Source organism: Musca autumnalis, unplaced genomic scaffold, assembly GCF_047663935.1.
Source record: "Musca autumnalis isolate F117 unplaced genomic scaffold, ASM4766393v1 scaffold_4, whole genome shotgun sequence".
In the NCBI taxonomy this organism is placed as follows: Eukaryota; Metazoa; Arthropoda; class Insecta; order Diptera; family Muscidae; genus Musca; species Musca autumnalis.
Window position 1 is genome coordinate 155,022,528 of NW_027411977.1, and position 19,058 is coordinate 155,041,585.

General features: G+C 33.5%; 2 protein-coding genes across 6 annotated transcripts in view; both read left to right on the top strand.

The window, feature by feature from the left end:
- LOC141400619 (paired box protein Pax-6-like) overlaps positions 1–19,058 on the top strand; it is a 260,551-nt gene that overhangs the window by 149,670 nt on the left and 91,823 nt on the right. The gene's annotated exons all lie outside the window — the stretch shown is intronic.
- On the top strand, positions 3,227–8,622 carry LOC141402217 (uncharacterized). 2 transcript variants are annotated; one of them, XM_073983082.1, is made up of 2 exons: positions 3,227–6,827; positions 6,907–8,622. In XM_073983082.1, exons 1-2 carry the CDS (start codon positions 4,356–4,358, stop codon positions 6,976–6,978), a joined length of 2,544 nt encoding a protein of 847 aa, XP_073839183.1. In that variant the 5' UTR covers positions 3,227–4,355; the 3' UTR covers positions 6,979–8,622. The 2 variants fall into 2 exon arrangements, with proteins under 2 accessions (XP_073839183.1, XP_073839184.1); XM_073983083.1 differs by having other exon boundaries at positions 6,890–7,019.

Sequence of the window (19,058 nt, forward strand, 5' to 3'; positions counted from 1 at the left end):
AAAATGCACTAACACATAAGGGGTATTACCACATAGTGGTGTAGGGTATAAATACGCCATATCTTTATGAATAGAAAATGCCGTCAAAACCCAACTTAGGTTTTTATGGAAAGAACATTTTACCACGCCCACTTTTTCCAGTTTTCAATTTAAATTTTTACTGCAAAAACTACTGAACCGTTTTTCCTGAAACAGGCTACATATTTTATTGAATTCCAGAGGGGCGGAGTACCTCCCATATGTGACATTTTTTATATACGCTATATTAGCAAAACTTACGGTTTAATAATTTACGGATTAATCTACAATCTAGGTATTTCTTTGGGGCCTAAAGTCCAGACCAAGTCTGTGTTTTCAAATATGTTATATCTCCAATACTACTTAACCGGTTTCCATCAAATTGCAGCAAAAGCTTAATGTTTGCCGTTGTTATGTATATTTTATGAATTTCTTTTAAAAGATGTATGTATAAGCCAAACTTATGATTATATCGGTTTCAGCATAAATTTTGGGAGACAATGGGGTTGTGTGTAAGGTACATATTTGGAGATATGTTATATCTGGAAAACTGATGACCACGCCCAATCTTTTCAATACATTAGCTTTCCAAAACTACTGAACCTAATTTCATGCAATTTCAAGAAAATGGTGATTGTGCCTCCGATCAAGAAAAATTATATATTTACAAATTTCCTTAAATGGTGACGTTCAACGGTTCATCAGCCATGAAAAACTAAAACATATAAATCTCAATAATCTTGACTTAACGTTTTTAACTTTTATAATTATATCGCTTTAGGATAAAGACAGGGGATGTGGACGATAATAAATCCTAAACAGCATCACGGGGCGAAAAAATCCGACAAAGTTCGTAAGGGGAAATAAAGGTTACAGACAAAATCTGTTGATAAATTTAGATCCTCCCCGGTTCGACAATGAAGAAGTGAGGTAGGAAATACCTATTTTTGAATGTTCAAGAATAAAGTGCATAAAAAGTTGTCATTAAAACTCATTACGACGGGACAGCAACGCGGACCGGTGTCTGCTAGTAAAAAATAATTTCGAATCACTTTTTGAAGTGTCGAATATATTTAGTATGTCATCAGTTGCTAAGACGTTTTGAATGGCTGATATACTTTGGCCACCGCACTTTGCTTTGACACCATAATGATAAAGGTTTTACGATTACAGTTATTTGAGCACATATACGAAGATTTTGAGTTAATGGTTCCATTGCACTAAAATAGGACGTCTTCACTAAGGTTATGACTGTTTGACATTTTTTCTCAAAAATGATTTCCTGTAGTGAGACTGAATTAATGCCTAAAATAAGATTCATTCCACTTTATTATAAAACAAGGTTCCGCACAAATCACTTTGATTTTTTTTTTTAAATTCTATAAAATGAAAAAAAATGTTTTTTAAAAAAAATTATTTCTTGTTGCACGAATGAATGGCATTATGCCACTTAAAATAACTTTTATTCCGTTTCAATATTAAAAAAGGTCCCGCACAAACCACTTTTAATTTTTATGATATATGAAATAAAGTTTTATATAATATTAAATGATATATGGTAAATTTCAAATTTCCTTTTCAATACCATTCAAATTTTTGTACTTAGGTTAAGAAAAAATTTGTGGTTCCAAATATGTTCCCGTTCACAAAATTGGATGCTGCACCAAAAAGTTATAGGGTTTTTGTTCCCTTATAAAGAAAAAATATTTAAAAATTCCCTTTGGGTTTTAATAAGAAAATATATGTATGTATAAATCGTTAACAGAATGTTATATCTATCCGCTGATGTTAAAATATTTCTAAATTTTTCTTTATTTTCGCGGAAAGTCAACAGCATCTAGACAACGCATAGAAATATGTGAGACCAAATTTATAAAGATTGGGTTCATAACATGCATATTACAGCAACAACAAAAGACAAAAAGTTATTGTGGGAATATAATTTCAAAAATAAATTTTTAAGTATTTTGCTAAAACTTCTTCGAGGAAAATAGTTTGTCATCGTGAAAGTATATTTGTTTAGAATGATAAGCAATAGAGTTAAGAAGTACAGAGTAATATTGAAATCACAACCAAAGAAAAAAACACAAAAGTTAAAAAGCGTGTAATTCGCGAATCCGTTTAAATCCGTTGAGGTGCATGTGCTTTTCGGATACAGGGAGTCCATGTCTATCAATATCCATGGATTTTCATGTTTTCAAAAAACCTTCAACTGGGCAAAAATTACGCGATGTGCATATGATTATAAGGTGCATCCGATTTCAATATCCGCCTATTAAAAATACGTCAATATAAATTATTTTATAAAAATTCGTCAAGAACTGCGGATGTGCCACCACATTCTATTTTGGGATAAATAGGGATATTACTCCCGAATCTTTGTAATTAGTGAAAAACCTTTTTGGAAACTATTATAATCGCGTATAAAGAATTACATTTATGTAAAAATAATCAAAGAAAATCGCGGTTCAATTCGCGGAATTGTCAAAATATATTTTTGCAGATTTTCCTACTTTCAAGGTATCTATATACGGCGTTTTAGTGGAAGGATTCGAACGCGGAAGGGCTTATTAGATCCGGCAAATAAAAAACTAAAATCACGCGGGGTTCAGGGGTACCTGTACGACAGTTGTAAATTTACGCACAAAATTTTCGCCTTTGAACTCCTATTACTAGGAAGCTGTACGGAGCACGCTCATGAGATATACATCGAACGAGTTTGAATCGCGAGTTCTACAATCCTATGACTAGTTTCGATTATTATCTAGTTGCACCCTCTCATTATAAGAAATATTCGAAAAACACTGAAATCAAAACTTCAAAATGTCAGCATCGATTTTAGGGGGATTCAGTGTATATTAGGGTTATGACTTTTTTACAACCTCATATCCCTGTATCATAGCGTGATGAGTTTTGCCACAAGATTACATAAAATCATAATTATAAGGTGATTCGGTGAAAAAACCTCACGCACAAAATGATTTTAAAATTTGAATTTATCAAAATTATGGACAATTTTTTGAAGTCACTGTAAGCAGATATACAATTGAAACATGGTATAAGTAAAGAGGTAGATTTAAATGAAAAAAATCTATAAAACCCTTGTTTTTCTTGAATTCCTAAAACTTCAAAATAAAAGCAACAAGTGGTTTTGTTTACAATGCATTTTTTGAGCATTTTATAAAAAACGCTTGTTGGAGGAGATCATCATTTAAATGTTTTGTGTTTTATGTCGATTTGTTGTCCATTTTATTTTGTATAAATTATTATATTTATTGGGTCTTAAATCTTATTATTGTATTTGAAATTATTTGAAATTTATTAATTATTCATTTTTATATTTTATTCGACCCACACTAATGTTCTATTTGTTCGTCCCACCCTAATGTGTGTAGTACTTGTACTTATTCCCTTTTGTGTCGTGTCCGTCGCAACGAGAAACAACAACAACAATGCCTACACAGCTTAGGCATTTGTCTGTTATTAGTTTCGTCGTCCGTTTTGTGTTGGATGGGCAATCACAACAACGACACTGTTGTTGTGATTATTCGCCAGTTCTGTATGTATGTCTGTTGACATACATATTAGTAACTGTGGCCCTTCTCTTTGTTTTGTTTTGTGCGAATATTCTCGTTTCTGATGTTTCGATCGTTTTGTTTGTTTTGATCGTTTTAATTCGCTTGTGTTCCTTTTTTATTTATGTGGCCCTACAAGAGGGATTAGAAATAAGTTTAGGTTTAGTTGACAAATAACCGGCATTTGATAGTGAACAACTTAAAGCTAATAAATTTGTAAAATATAAAATTGAAAACTCAAGTGTTTTTATTAAATATTTCGGGCGGAAAACAAATCTACCTTTCTGTAATTGAACACTTAAAGTGAAATAAAGAATTATTGTGTCTCAGTGCCTTTCGTCGTTGTTGTTGTTCTGCACATTCGGTGTAACAACAGAACAAATAATTCGTCGCTTTAATAACCTATCGTGGTTTCGATTAATTTTAATTTCTACCGTCGTTCAAAAATATATTGTTGTTGAAAAGAATAAATATTATTCTTTAACAGAAAGAGGATTTTTGTTGCTCGAAGAACTTTGGTGTTACGCAATAGCGGTAAACACATACATACATACATTGATCGTCGTTAGTGGAAAGTGTTGGAAAATACACTTATACAACCAAGAATTTTCTAATTTGTATTAGAAAATAAAATACCTTGACAATTTGACACCATCTTGAGTGAAAACATTGATTTTGCATAAACAATTTTGGCGCTTTTATTTGAAAATAGAAGCCAAATTCTCTTTAGTTGTTCGATTGTGTTCTCTTAAACTATACAAAATGCCTAAAGACGATATTGAGATCGTAGAAGAGAATGCTAGTGGTTCGGACCTAGCGTATCTTAAATTACAACGTAGTTCAATAAAGAAAAATATTACAAACATACAAAAGAAAGTGGAAAAAGATGGATCGAAAATGGATTCGACCATTTTAGAATGTCGTCTCGAAATATTAGAAGGATATTTTAAACAATTGTGCGATGTACAAAGTAAAATCGAAGCTATTAATGCTAATGACAATACTCGAAGTGATCTCGAAGAAACATTTATTGTTGCAAAATCAAAAATATTGAAATTGATAAACAAAAATCGTGGTTCAGTGTCTATGGAACATAGTTTGTTGAACGCTTCAATGGCTTGTGGTTCTAGTTCTCGTTTACCGTCACTAAAGTTGCCCAATTTTGATGGAAAATATAGTGAATATCAAAGATTCATTGCAGCATATAACAATATCGTTCATGAAAACCACTCAATAAGTGTTATCGAAAAATTCAATTACTTGTTGAACTGTCTTTCGGGCCCAGCTTTAGCTGTCGTGGAACCATTTCAAGTGTGTGAAGACAATTACGAGAAAGCTTTACAAAGATTACAAGAAAGATATGATAATAAAGTGCTCATATTCTTAGAACATATCGACTCGTTATTCAACGTTCCCAAAATGCAAAAGAGTGATAGTGTTTCGTTGCGCCATCTTATTGATACCGTATCTGCTGTTCGTGGTTCGTTGTTGTCGCTCGGATCAGAGGCGGATGTTATGAATGCAATTTTAGTGCATATGGTTCTATCGAAAGTGGACAATGAAACAAAAGACAATTATGATGAGAAACAAGATTTCAAATCGTTGCCCTCATGGGACCTGTGCTACGAACTTTTAAGTCGTCGTTGTCAGTTTCTTGAAAGTCATAGAAAGAGAACTGAATTTCCTGAAAAAGTCATTCCAAACAAACATAACTCTCCTAGATTCAATCGGCCGGCTCATACTTTTGTCAACTCAAATTCGAATTGTTCATATTGTAACTCAAGTGAACATAGCCTCTCAACTTGCTCGTCGTTCGCTAACATCGTTGTTTCGGAACGTTTTAATTTCGTAAAACGTAATGGACACTGTATTAACTGCCTTCGAAAAGGGCATATGGTCTCGAAGTGTTCCTCAAAATCTCGATGCAGAGTTTGTGATTCTGCACATCACACAATTTTGCACATCTTCAGTAGCCCAGAACAACCTACTACATCGAATTCGAATGGTAACTCACCGCAACCATCAACCAGCTCAAATCCAGTTTCGTTCGTGGCTCGTTCCTTTCGAAGAGCTATAATTCCGACTGCAGTGATTTTGATGAAGGATAATTGTGGTTCATTTCATACTGTAAGAGCTTTACTCGATTCGTGTTCTGAGTTGAATTTTATTTCGGAAGAAACAGCGAGAAGACTCAAACTTAAATTTCGTCCATTCTCTCAAGAAATATCGGGAATTGCAGAAGTTCGAACTTCAATTAAGTTTTCTGTCGACACTACAATAAAATCAAGAAGTAGTTCTTTCGAGTGGTCCTCCAGTTTCGCAGTTACCAAAACAATCTCGTCTCGTCAACCTGGTGAATTGATGAATACATCACAATGGAAGATTCCGCCGAATATTGAACTCGCAGATCCGTCATTCTTCAAACCTGAACGTATAGATGTGCTTCTCAGTGCAGAAGTTTTCTTCGATTTGTTGTTGGATGGCAAAATTTCGTTGGGAAATGGTCTCCCTTCACTCACAAATACTGTTTTCGGATGGATAGTTGGTGGTTCGTCGCCCAGTCGTCCCCATTCAAATTCGTTGACGTGTAACTTAATCGTAAGTACACGAGAACAAAATATTGATGAAACTTTGAACCAATTCTGGAAAGCTGAGAAGTATTCCAAGTCTCCTTCAACATACACTGAAGCAGAAAAGGTAATCGAAGATCACATTATTGAAAATAGTCGATTTGATTCTTATGGAAGGGTACAAGTTCGTCTTCCATTCAAGAAATTACCCAATTATCTTGGTAACTCATTGGAAATATCTCGTAGACGGTTTTTGTCGCTCGAAAGACGACTTGAACGTGACTCAACTTTGAAATCGATGTATGAAGCAATCATGCAAGAATATGTGTCGCTCGGGCACATGTCGCCCTACAACCAATCGTCGAATAATTCGTCTTATATAATACCTCATCATTGTGTTCTCAAGCCTCAAAGTTGTTCTACAAAACTTCGAGTCGTATTTGATGCTATCGCTCACACTTCGTCGAATCATTCGTTGAATGATATATTGATGGTCGTTCCAACAATTCAGCAGGATCTGATCACCACACTATTTTCGTTTCGTTTACACAAATACGCTCTCACTGCAGATGTCTCAAAAATATATCGGCAGTGTCGCATTGATGAACAAGATAAAAGGATTCAAATAGTTTTGTGGAGAAATAACAGAGATGATTATATAAAGGTATTCCAACTTAACATTATAACTAATGGCTTATCGGCCGCCTCTTTTTTCGCATATCGTAGTTCGTTTCTCATTGCAGATAAACATGGCACATATCATTCCTGTGGTTCGGAGGTCTTACAAGAAGATCTTTACGTCGATGACGTACTAACTGGCGCCGATAACATTGAAACTCTAGCCCTTAAGAAGGACGAGTTATTACAAATCTTGAAATTAAATGGTATCGAATTCGCTGAGCAGAATAGTAACCATGCGTCTTTCATTTCGAATGATGATACTAAAATCATCATTAATACATCGGACAACGACATTACCAAAACCTTAGGGATGTCCTGGAAACCTCTGGAAGATTATCTTATCTTATTTTATCGCTACGAGTTGCCCGATGTCACAAATCCTACAAAAATATCAATTTCGTGGCTCGTATTCAAAAATCTAAAATTTTCTTGGAATTTTAAATCATCGAAAGTTGTTGGCATCAAATTTCAACCCTTACGTTGTCAATCTGCCGTTTTTCTCAGTAAAACGTGGCTCAAAATCAAACTCAAATTTGAAAATTTCGTCTCGTCGTTGCACTTTTGGACAGATTCTAAGATTGTCCTCCAGTGGCTCAAACTTAATTTATCGATTTTGAACTGTTTTGTGGCAAATCATGTCACAAAACTCCGTGAAAAAACGAGGAACATGTTTTGGAAACATGTACTAGCAAGAAGTACTCCAGCTGTAGTTGTTGCCTATTCTGAGTCTACTGTTTGTGGAAATAACGCATTTCCAGTCATTATGGATAAGCACTTAACTTATTTGAAGTGGATTCGATTAATTGTTTTTGTTTTTTGTATCCCAAACATATGTCCACTAGATCTTTTCATGAAGGTTATAGATGTCGCCCATGTGCTTCCATCGGGAATAGAAGTTGTACTCTGGAAAGTCAATAGCATTCAGGAGTCATTGCCGACAATTGCGTTGTCTTTGGAAAACTTGCAAGATAGCACTGTCATTGAGGACTGTGTTCCAATTGCTAGACGTTTAACGATCTTACCATCGACACATTGCATTTTTCTACAACGAGGTTGTCCATCGATACTGACCCCGTATATTATTATCCCACCCCAGGCAAATTGGATCCTCCATCGCTATATACGGTTTTGAACCTTACACGCTTCAACGGGCGGAGGATGTTGGAGGAGATCATCATTTAAATGTTTTGTGTTTTATGTCGATTTGTTGTCCATTTTATTTTGTATAAATTATTATATTTATTGGGTCTTAAATCTTATTATTGTATTTGAAATTATTTGAAATTTATTAATTATTCATTTTTATATTTTATTCGACCCACACTAATGTTCTATTTGTTCGTCCCACCCTAATGTGTGTAGTACTTGTACTTATTCCCTTTTGTGTCGTGTCCGTCGCAACGAGGAACAACAACAACAATGCCTACACAGCTTAGGCATTTGTCTGTTATTAGTTTCGTCGTCCGTTTTGTGTTGGATGGGCAATCACAACAACGACACTGTTGTTGTGATTATTCGCCAGTTCTGTATGTATGTCTGTTGACATACATATTAGTAACTGTGGCCCTTCTCTTTGTTTTGTTTTGTGCGAATATTCTCGTTTCTGATGTTTCGATCGTTTTGTTTGTTTTGATCGTTTTAATTCGCTTGTGTTCCTTTTTTATTTATGTGGCCCTACAAGAGGGATTAGAAATAAGTTTAGGTTTAGTTGACAAATAACCGGCATTTGATAGTGAACAACTTAAAGCTAATAAATTTGTAAAATATAAAATTGAAAACTCAAGTGTTTTTATTAAATATTTCGGGCGGAAAACAAATCTACCTTTCTGTGCGAACAACGCTAAAAATGAATGAAGAGTTAAGTTTTCTTCACATAATCGAGTTGTGAATATGAAAACTAATTGTTTCAATGCAAATCTCACCAATTTCTTCCATACAAATAGTCTAAAAACAATTTTAAAAATCATTGAATTCGATTGTTTTTAAAATTGTTTGGCATATTATTCAAACACCACACACACATACACAGTTTGTTTATATTGTTTTGAAGTTTTAGGCATACTCGAATGAAAAAATTTAAATTGACATAAAGCTTTGGCTAACCTTTCTTATTAAACCATGAATTGAAAATAAACTTTGGAGTCACATGAGATAATTAAACTGACATAATATTTATTTCTCACTAATTTTCTTCAATTCTGAGAATCGTAAAAATGTCGTAAACGCTTTTATTTAAAGATATAATTTTTTAACAAAAAACAAAAAATTTAAAATTTTTTCAAAGTGGTTTGTGCATGACCTTTTTCAATATTTGAATGAAATAAACATTATTATAGTTATTAGTAGGCTTATATTTATTCATTAGTGCAACAAAAAAAAAATTTATTGAAAAATTTTTTTTTTCATTTCATACATTTTTTCAAAAAATTTTATTTTTAAAATCGATTTGTGCGTGAACTTTTTTTATATTTCAATGGAATAAACGATAGCGTAGTGATTATTAGGCAAAAGTTAATTCATCCCTGCTACAGGAAATCATTTTTGAGAAAAAATGTCAAAAAGTCATAGCCCTAGTGTATATATCGAAAAGTCATACACTAGAACCATGTTGCCCAAGGGGTATTCTTTAGTTCTTTCTTTGAGTACAGGTTTGAATTTTGCGTGGTTTGGCCAGAAATCAAGAAAGAACACAAAAAACTTGTTTACTTTAACACATTTTCCCATTTTTTTATATTACCACCAACGCAGCTTCCACGAAAATTATTTGTTATGGTCCATATTATGAGACCGTGGCTAAAACACTTCAAATAATATAAATATATTCATATTATATTAAATATATTAACAGTTCTCGACTTATTAAATGGTGAACCTCAACTTCAACGATTGTAAAACTTTTTTGAATATTACCATATACACTGCCGCTCACTTGAATAGAACCCCCTGCAAAATTGTATCTAACCTCCATTTTTTCCGAATTATACAAGATATGAAGTTTTTAACTTTTATTATATTTTGCCTTATGTGTTTGGAGTAAACTTAGTCATTCATTTGCCTTCAAATCCGATTTATATAAGAATTATACAAGAAAAACAAAATAAATAAAAAATTGGAGTAAAAAATTTGGCTCATTTGAATAGAACCCCCCTTTAAAACTTGCGAATACAGAAAGATTGTATTAGAATATCGATGCATATTCACTCTATAGTGAAAACTAAGTACTTTCAGTACGATTCAGTAAAAGTATATCCCTTCCGATTAAGGATACACCCGTATATCGTGCTTCGGCAAGGATTATTTAAATTATCAGGTGTAATGCCTAACAAGGGTTACTTTTTTCTGACAACAAGCTTATTTTTGGAAGCGTACTATCTCCTAGAGTCGTGTATTTTACGCATAAGTCATTCCCATACAGTTTAGAGAATATTAACCACTGTAGAATATGGTGGCCCCTCCAGGATATCCGCATTTCTATTCAAATCTTTAAGTTTTGATGACTCGAAGTGTACAAAAGTTTATAAAATCGTGATGAAATTGCCACTCGGGATATCCGAAAATATTTCTCAATACTGGAAATGCCTATTTTAGAACTCCTCTGTAAATTGTCGTGCGCATTTAGGGTGAAAGAAATTAACGCCCAAGTCCTTCATAATTATTAAGAACTCTCCTCATTAAGTAAACAATTACATAATTATATAACTATTATTTTTGCGTCTATTGAATGGAAGACAATCTTCTAAATTGTTTCTGTAGCGATGAATGTGTTTTTATTGTGCTGGAACGCATTACTAATTATGAAGGACTTGGGCGTCAACTTAGTTCACCCTAAATGCGCACGACAACTTATAAAGGAGTTCTGAAACATACATATCCAGTAATGAGTAACATTTTTGGATGTCCGGAGTGGAAATTTCATCATGGTTTTATAAACTTTTGTACACTTCGAGTCGTCAAAACTTAAATTTTTCAGAAGAAAAGCGGATATCCTTGAGGGGCCACCATATTATACAGTGGTAAATTTTCTCTAAACTGTATGGGAATGACTTATGCGTAAAATATACGACTCTAAGAGACAGTACGCTTCCAAAACTAAGCTTGTTGTCAGAAAAAAGCAACCTTTGTTAGGCATTACACCTGATAATTTAAATAATTCTTGCTAAAGCAGATATACGGGTGTATCCTTAATCAGAAGGGATATACTTTTACTGAATCGTACTGAAAGTACTTAGTTTTCACTATAGAGTTAATATGCATCGATATTCTAATACAATCTTTCCGTATTCGCAAGTTTTAAATGGAGGTTCTATTCAAATGAGCCAAATTTTTTACTCCAATTTTTGACTTTATTTTGTTTTTCTTGTATAATTCTTATATAAATCGGATTTGAATGCAAATGAATGACTAAGTTTACTCCAAACATATAAGGCAAAATATAATAAAAGTTAAAAACTTCATATCTTATATAATTCGCGAAAAAATGTTGGTTGAATGAAATTTTGCAGGGGGTTCTATTCAAGTGAGCGGCAGTGTATGTTATAATATGATGATAAAATTAGTTAGAAACAAACTGTTATGTTAATTTGGTTATGTCGTGTGCCCCCATATCTTGTTTTCAGTGAAATATCTGTTTATAGTGACTTCAAAAATTTTTCAAAAGTTCTAAAAAAATAAAAACTTTAAAAGCTTTTTGTGCGGAAGCTTTTATATCGAATGACTTTATAATTAAGTTTTTATGCAATCTAAGGTAAAAACTCATCAAAATATATAGGGATACGAAGTTGTAAAAAAGTTATAACCCTAGTCTTCACATGTTGAACAGTAACAAATTCCCAGTGTTATGTTTGCGCAAATAAATATCTGAAATGCTCTTGGCCATCTGTGTAATGACGTGACAGCGTTCTTGTTTACACAACACTTGTTTCAATTTAATGACAGGCGGCGGCGGAACAATGTTTCATCTTGCCGGATGCCAAACACAATTGCCCGACTGTAAACAATACAATGCTAATCAGTTGCTGCTGCGAATAAAATAGGTAGATATGTATGTATGTATATGTTGTACCCAAACAAACTATCAAAAACCCCAAGCTACATACATATATGCAAATAACAAAATATTCGCATGACGTAGTACAAAAATGCAACGACAAGCACTTTACTCACTTTCTAAACTATTTTCATAGAATTTAGCCTCTCTAAACCCTGCTAATACTTTCGGCATTCATCCGAAATACTGATATTTTTTAAGATGTGATGGTATAGAGCTCGACTGGTTGTATTGCTCTCCTTATAGGCCAAAGATGTTATTTCAAATATTATATCTGCATATCGAAATAGTTCTACACAGTCGTCCTATATTGACAGCAGTAATGTGGTTTTATGAGTATTCACCGCATACGGCTTCAAACAGAAACATATAGTGAGCGTCAACATAAAGTTTACACCTCTCAACATTTTTTTAATGCATTATTACACAGACATAGAGATATTATTCGTATAAGATATAAATGTAACTTTTTAAGTATTTAGTGGTGAATTAAAATCCAGAAAATATTAGGCCTTTCCAACGATTCATTAGGGACCTAGCAAAATTTAATGTAAGTGGTTCCATGTGAAATCATGATTTCACTGGTTCTTTTGCATGAGTTCAAATGAAATCTTGAAAGATTCGATCTTTTACATCGAATTATCATAAGTTCGAATGGAGTCGTGAAAAATCTGATCTTTTTCATAGAATTATCATGAGTTCGACTGGAGTCATGAAAGATCCGATCCTTTTCATTGAAATTTCATGAGCGTAATTGAAGTTGTGAAAGATCCGACCTTTCTCATCGAGTTTTCGTGAGTGCAAATAAGTGGTGAAAGGTCCGATCTTTGTCATAATATTGTCATGAGTTTAAATAAATTGATAAGTTCCCATACAATAAATGATCAAATAATCATGTACCCGAATAATTGTTTACTTGCAAAAGTAATTGTTAAAATGAAAATAAAAGTCAGAAGAAAGTGATCGTATAAAACGTATATAGTAAACTATTGTGTTGGCTGGACCATTTCAAGAGGATGAATAAAGCCACCGGCATATGAATACGAGCCATTTTACGACAAAACTCTAATGAAAAAGACCAAAATTCAGAAATATGAGAACAATATCTCCCACTCAAATTAACACGATAGTAAAGACCCTAGTCTAGAGGAATGGGCTAATACAAAAAGGTTTACGTAACATATGGGCAGGGATCTGAAGCATTCACCCATATTTATGAATAACATGTTGCTATATTTGATTCCTATGTATATCGGATCACACACTGAAGTCTCTAGACTTCAAATCCATTGAGTACTTGCCGAAAAAATTCGACAGAAAGTTAAATAGAGGCCTATTTTATGTCATAATTACACGAAAGCGGTACCACAAGTCCAATGGGAGAAATATCACCGGATTAAAAAAAAATAAAATTATACCAAAACACTCGTTGATTTATTGTTTGGAGGCTCGAATATATAAAAATAAATGAAAAAGCCAAAATATACCTTTGTTTTGTTAAAGAAATAAAAAAAATCTTGCGTTTGGTAAAAGTGTAAACTTTATTTTGACGCGTCCAATTTTGTGTTTTTTAAATGGTTTTATTTAGCTCACCCCGTTTGTTTTTTATTTATTATTTATTCTTGGGTCAAATTTAGTAATTCAAATTTCACCCTCTTCCTGTCAACCGATTAATCTGAAATTTTGTATACACTTTGGATTTTGGTGACAATACAATTATATCATCATCATTATAAATTCAAGATGGCGGCCGCTACAAAATGGCGGATAACATAGGTTTTATCAATCCCATCAATATGGGTATCAAATGAAAGGGCTCACAAGCTCAACAACAATATACTATAAAAAATTTAAATCCAAGATGGCGGCCGCTACAAAATGGCGGATAACGTAGGTTTTATCAATCCCATCAATATGGGTATTAAATGAAAGGGCTCAACAAGCAGAATACAATATACTATAAAAAATTGAAATCCAAGATGGCGGATAACGTAGGTTTTATCAATCCCATCAATATGGGTATCAAATGAAAGGGCTCAACAAGCGGAACACAATATACTATAAAAAATTGAAATCCAAGATGGCGGCCGCTACAAAATGGCGGATAAAGTAGGTTTTATCAATCCCATCAACATGGGTATCAAATGAAAGGGCTCAACAAGCAGAATACAATATACTATAAAAAATTTAAATCCAAGATGGCGGCCGCTACAAAATGGCGGATAACGTAGGTTTTATCAATCCCATCAATATGGGTATCAAATGAAAGGGCTCAACAAGCAGAATACAATATACTATAAAAAATTGAAATCCAAGATGGCGGCCGCTACAAAATGGCGGATAACGTAGGTTTTATCAATCCCATCAATATGGGTGTCAAATGAAAGTGCTCAACCAGTAGAATACAATGTACTATATAAAGGTAAAATCTAAGATGGCGGCCTCTACAAAATGGCGTATAACTTAGGTTTTATCAATCCCCTCAAAATGGGTATCAAATGAAAGGTCTCAACAAGTAGAATACAATTTACTATGCAAAATTGAAATCTAAGATGGCCGCCGCTACCAAATGGCTGATAACAATTTTTTATCAATCCCACCAATATGGGTATCAAATAAAAGGGCTTGACAAGAAGAATACAGTGCACTATACAGTACATCTTATACACCCGAAAGCCATACAGTTTCCAGCTAAGTACAATTACGGGACGGCTGAAAGAAGAATGTTGCCTTTAATACTATCATGGGCTTCTACTGTACATAAAATGCAGGGCAGCACTGTATATCACGCAGTCGTATACTTAGGTGCGAAACTGTTTGAAGAAGGTCAAGCCTACGTGGCTCTTAGTAGAGTAAGATCTTTGCAGGGACTACGTATAGAGGAGTTGGACTGCAATAAACTAACGGGCAAGAAACCTTGCAATAATGAAGCACTAAACGAATTAAACAGAATGCGAAATAAAAACTAAAAACTAGAAAATAAAAATAGGTAAAAAAACTTTTTAAGATAAACGGTTTTATGTTAAACATACATTGCAATGTTTAAGATAAATGTACTAAAAACCAAAAAATAATAAAAATAGGTAAAAAACTTTTTAAGTTAAACGGTTTTATGTTAAACATACATTGCAATGTTTAAGATAAATGTACTAAAAACCAAAAAATAATAAAATAGATACAGTCGTGGGAATTATAAACATATGCATAGACTAGACTAAAATAAAACCGTGGGGCACGTCAATTGTCTACAATCGTTGATTAAAATGCTTGTTTTGTAATGTTACACGATAATTAGTAGACATCGGATTTTGCATATTTGCATATTTTTTAATAATAGAGATACGAAGATTCTGATTGGACCAAAATTCGTTTCAAAGAAATCATATTTTGCAGGGTCATATTTTGTATTTATTTTGCATATTTGCATATTTTGCATATGCACAAAATATGCAAAAAATATGCTAAATATGCAAAAAAATGTGCAAAATATGCAAAAAATATGCAAAATATGCAAAAAATATGCAAACAGTTTTTGGCCGAAAATCGTCATAAAAGTCGTAAAATTGACAATTAAAGTTGGGAAAAATCATCAAAGTGTCCTAAATTAAAATTGTTGGCCGTTTAACGTGGCTTTTTTAGCATATTATTATGCTATTGAGACCCCTTACCACAGTGTGGATATAAAAATATGGTTATATGTATATTGTAATACCATTTAATATTATTATCCTATTAAAAAATATAAAATTTGTTAAATTGTCAAATATTTTATTTAAAATTTAATATTTTCTTTGTCTTAATTTGTTGCATAAGTCTGGTTTTAACTCAAAGGGAAAACATCGATGTCGTTTTTTTTATGCGGCACTCCCCTAAAGTGTTTAGTTTGGTTAGATTTTAAGATTGTTAAAGTTTGAGCACAATTGGAATATGTTAACACATGCCACTGGGTCCTCGTAGTTATGAAAATCTCGACTTTTTGGCCATTTGACGACTTCAGCTACCCATATCTATGAAACGGTTAAAACTATTTGCCCGTGTTATGCTTTAAATTAAATGCCATACTATTCTTGATATTTCTTGCCGAACAACAAAATACGTAAGTAGTACTGAGTTCAAGATAATAAAGCCAATGTCCCGAAAACGCCTTAGGGTGAAAATGGAGTCTATTGTGAAAAAACCCTTTTTACAGTGTTTAATTTAACTTGCTTTTGTGTCTGTTTAATTCAAATCTAGTAACTTATTTTCCACACAGTTGTAGTTGACCAATCGAACTAAAACTTTGCACATATTTCAGACTTGGATGACAATACAGGAATATGAAACCAAAACCAATATGGGTCCATTTTTTTTCTTAGAGCCCCCATATAGCGGTACCACCCGATTTAAAGTATTTTAAGGATTCTGGTTAAATTTTTAGGCCGAATTGGCCATAACTTGGCATTTGGGGTTCCCAATGGTACAGAAACTTCCTCACTAAAAATGTTGGACTCAGGTCAAGGTTTTGGTATAGCCCCGGTACAACACGATTTCAGATATTTTAAAGTTTTTCGGCCTAAATTGGCTATAATTTTGTTATGAGGTTCCCAGTGGTCAAAAAAATTAAATGCTGAAAAGTTAAAAATTAAAAAAATAAGTTACAGTGTTTTATTTACAAATGCACTTAAAACTAGAAAATATTTTTTAATGATTAATGATAAAACGCTTGCATTTGAATTAAAAATTGTGGCAATATTAAACGGCCACCAGCGTTTTATTTGAGAGAATCCATCATTAATAATTATGTTCTAGTTTTAAGTGCTTTTATAAATAAAACATTGTAACTTAATTTTCTAAATTATTTTTTTATTTCTTCCCATATTATCAATTTTTGGGAATGAAAACAAATGTCTTTTACATTTTGTTCAAATTTAAATTTATTTAAGGGGCTGACATAATGTGATTTTGGAGACATCTGGGTAAAAATGACTACTTGGTGATGAACTCGACTCGACTCCATCCTTTACCCTTTCTGGTAATTGATGTTCTGCGGTCAAGTTACAGGATCTTTTTCAAGAAATTCGGAGTTAATGCTTAATCTCTTGATCAACAAGTAAATATACCCTGTAATTACGCCTGGTAGACTTTTTCTGGAAATTTCGGCAGTTGTTCTTTTGTTATACCCCGGTTACACTTAGCCGGATTAACCCAGTGGGTTTGGATTTCAAATGTCAATTCTATAGCGCAAACGTCAAATAAATCCTCTCGAAGTGGGTTAACCCGACAAAAAAACTCTAGTGTAACCGTACTATTAGTTTGGTTTTTTTCCATCTTCTTCTGCTTACTTTGTTAAGATTTTTGTCGCATTTGGCTCTATACGGTGGTTTGAACTATCAGATCAGTCCAACAAGTTCAGGACTAAGATACCACAAATGATATTTCATTTTGTTATTTCCTTTATCTGATATTTGTTTCGTATTTCAATAAATCTACAATGCGGTTTAGGTCTTATTTTGGACCTAAAAAATATTTCTGAATTTCGTTTTCACTATTTTTTGTATTAAACTCAATCCATTGTCTCTAATCCTTTTCAACCTATTGATTATGTTTACCCAATCCATCCAATATTATATCTACATAACCATTATCTTGTTCATTGTAAGTTTTGTAAAATCAATAACCCACACTCTCATTTATAACACTCAGTTGTTGTCCTTTGATACAAAATAAATAAACAAAATAAGAAACGTTCTGGGCGCGTTAAACCGGGCTCGAAAGATGAAAACACAAAGTGCTTCTACGACCTCTTGTTCTTGGGAAGTCAGCTGGGAAGTAGTTTTAAAACATTCTCGCCTACATCGAACTTGGATTTGTCAATCGCAGACTATTCTTATAGAAATCGCGTGAATATGTTTGTTTGATGTCCGGATGTGCTGCCAAACTTGCAAAAATACTTCTTATAAATCTGTACGCAGCTACAGAAGCTCTCGACATAACATCTGCTCAAGTTGGTAAGACCCCATTATTCTAGGCATTCGTACACTGCTAAGACTTGTTTCTCCCCTGAGCTACCGTCAGTTTCAGGAACGCCCAGGAGTTGTTCTTTACCCCCATACCAGAACAGCAACCCGTTCTTTCTGCACTGTTTTGGGAATACCTGGTAATAGTTTTCCATGCCAGTGCACGCAAATAGCCTTGTTTTGGGGTATCTTCCTTGAAGTTGTTGCTAAGGCTTCTAAAGATCATATATTTGTTGGGGTCCTCTCCGAGAGCTTCTACTGTAGATAAAATGATACGACTAACGTTCCTATAGGACACTTTACAGGGAAACAGCAGCAATGACAATTTCATGGTTAGGAGTTTTTGTTGAAGCTGCGCTTGATTATTTTCGGGACAGATGTTTCTTCAGATTTTACGAAGCGTTTAGCATCAAAAGAAGACCTAGACCTCATTGAAAATCTATTGAAATACGAAAACATTGACAGAAAAAGGAAATAAAAAATGATAAATCACCTGTGGTATCTTAGTCCTGAACTTGTTGGCTTGGCATTGTTTGATCCGACAGTGCAAAACACCGTAAAGAGTCAAATGGCGACAAAAATCTTAACAAAGCGAAGACGGAAACTTCTCCGGAAATATTCGACCCAAACTTACAAAAGAACAACTGTTCGAAATTCATAAAAAAGTCGCATTAACTCAGAGTCGAGCTCACCACAGATTACAACCAATTAATTACAAAGGACGAACAACTAAAACAATGCGTTCTCCAAGTAGTCGGCTATACCCAGTAGGCTCCATTTTCGCCCAAAGGCGTACGTAGTCACGTTAATCGGGACACTGGCTTTCTATCTCGAATTCAGTAATACTCACGCATTTTGTTTTTGAATATAAAATAAACAGAATGGCCTTTAATTTAATGCATATACGGGCAAATAGCTTTAATAGATGATAAGATATGGGTCGCCGAGAGGGACGAGATTTTCATAACTTCGAGGCTCCAGTAGCACGTGTTAACTTATCCCAATGGTGCTCAATTGGCAATCTTAATCTTAAATCTATCTAAAATCTAATCTAAGTAAACAGTTTAGGCGATTTCTTCCCTTTGAGTTAAAACCAGCCTCAAGCTACAAATTAAGACAAAGAAAATATTAAATTTACATAAAATGATTGATATTTTATCAAATTTTATAT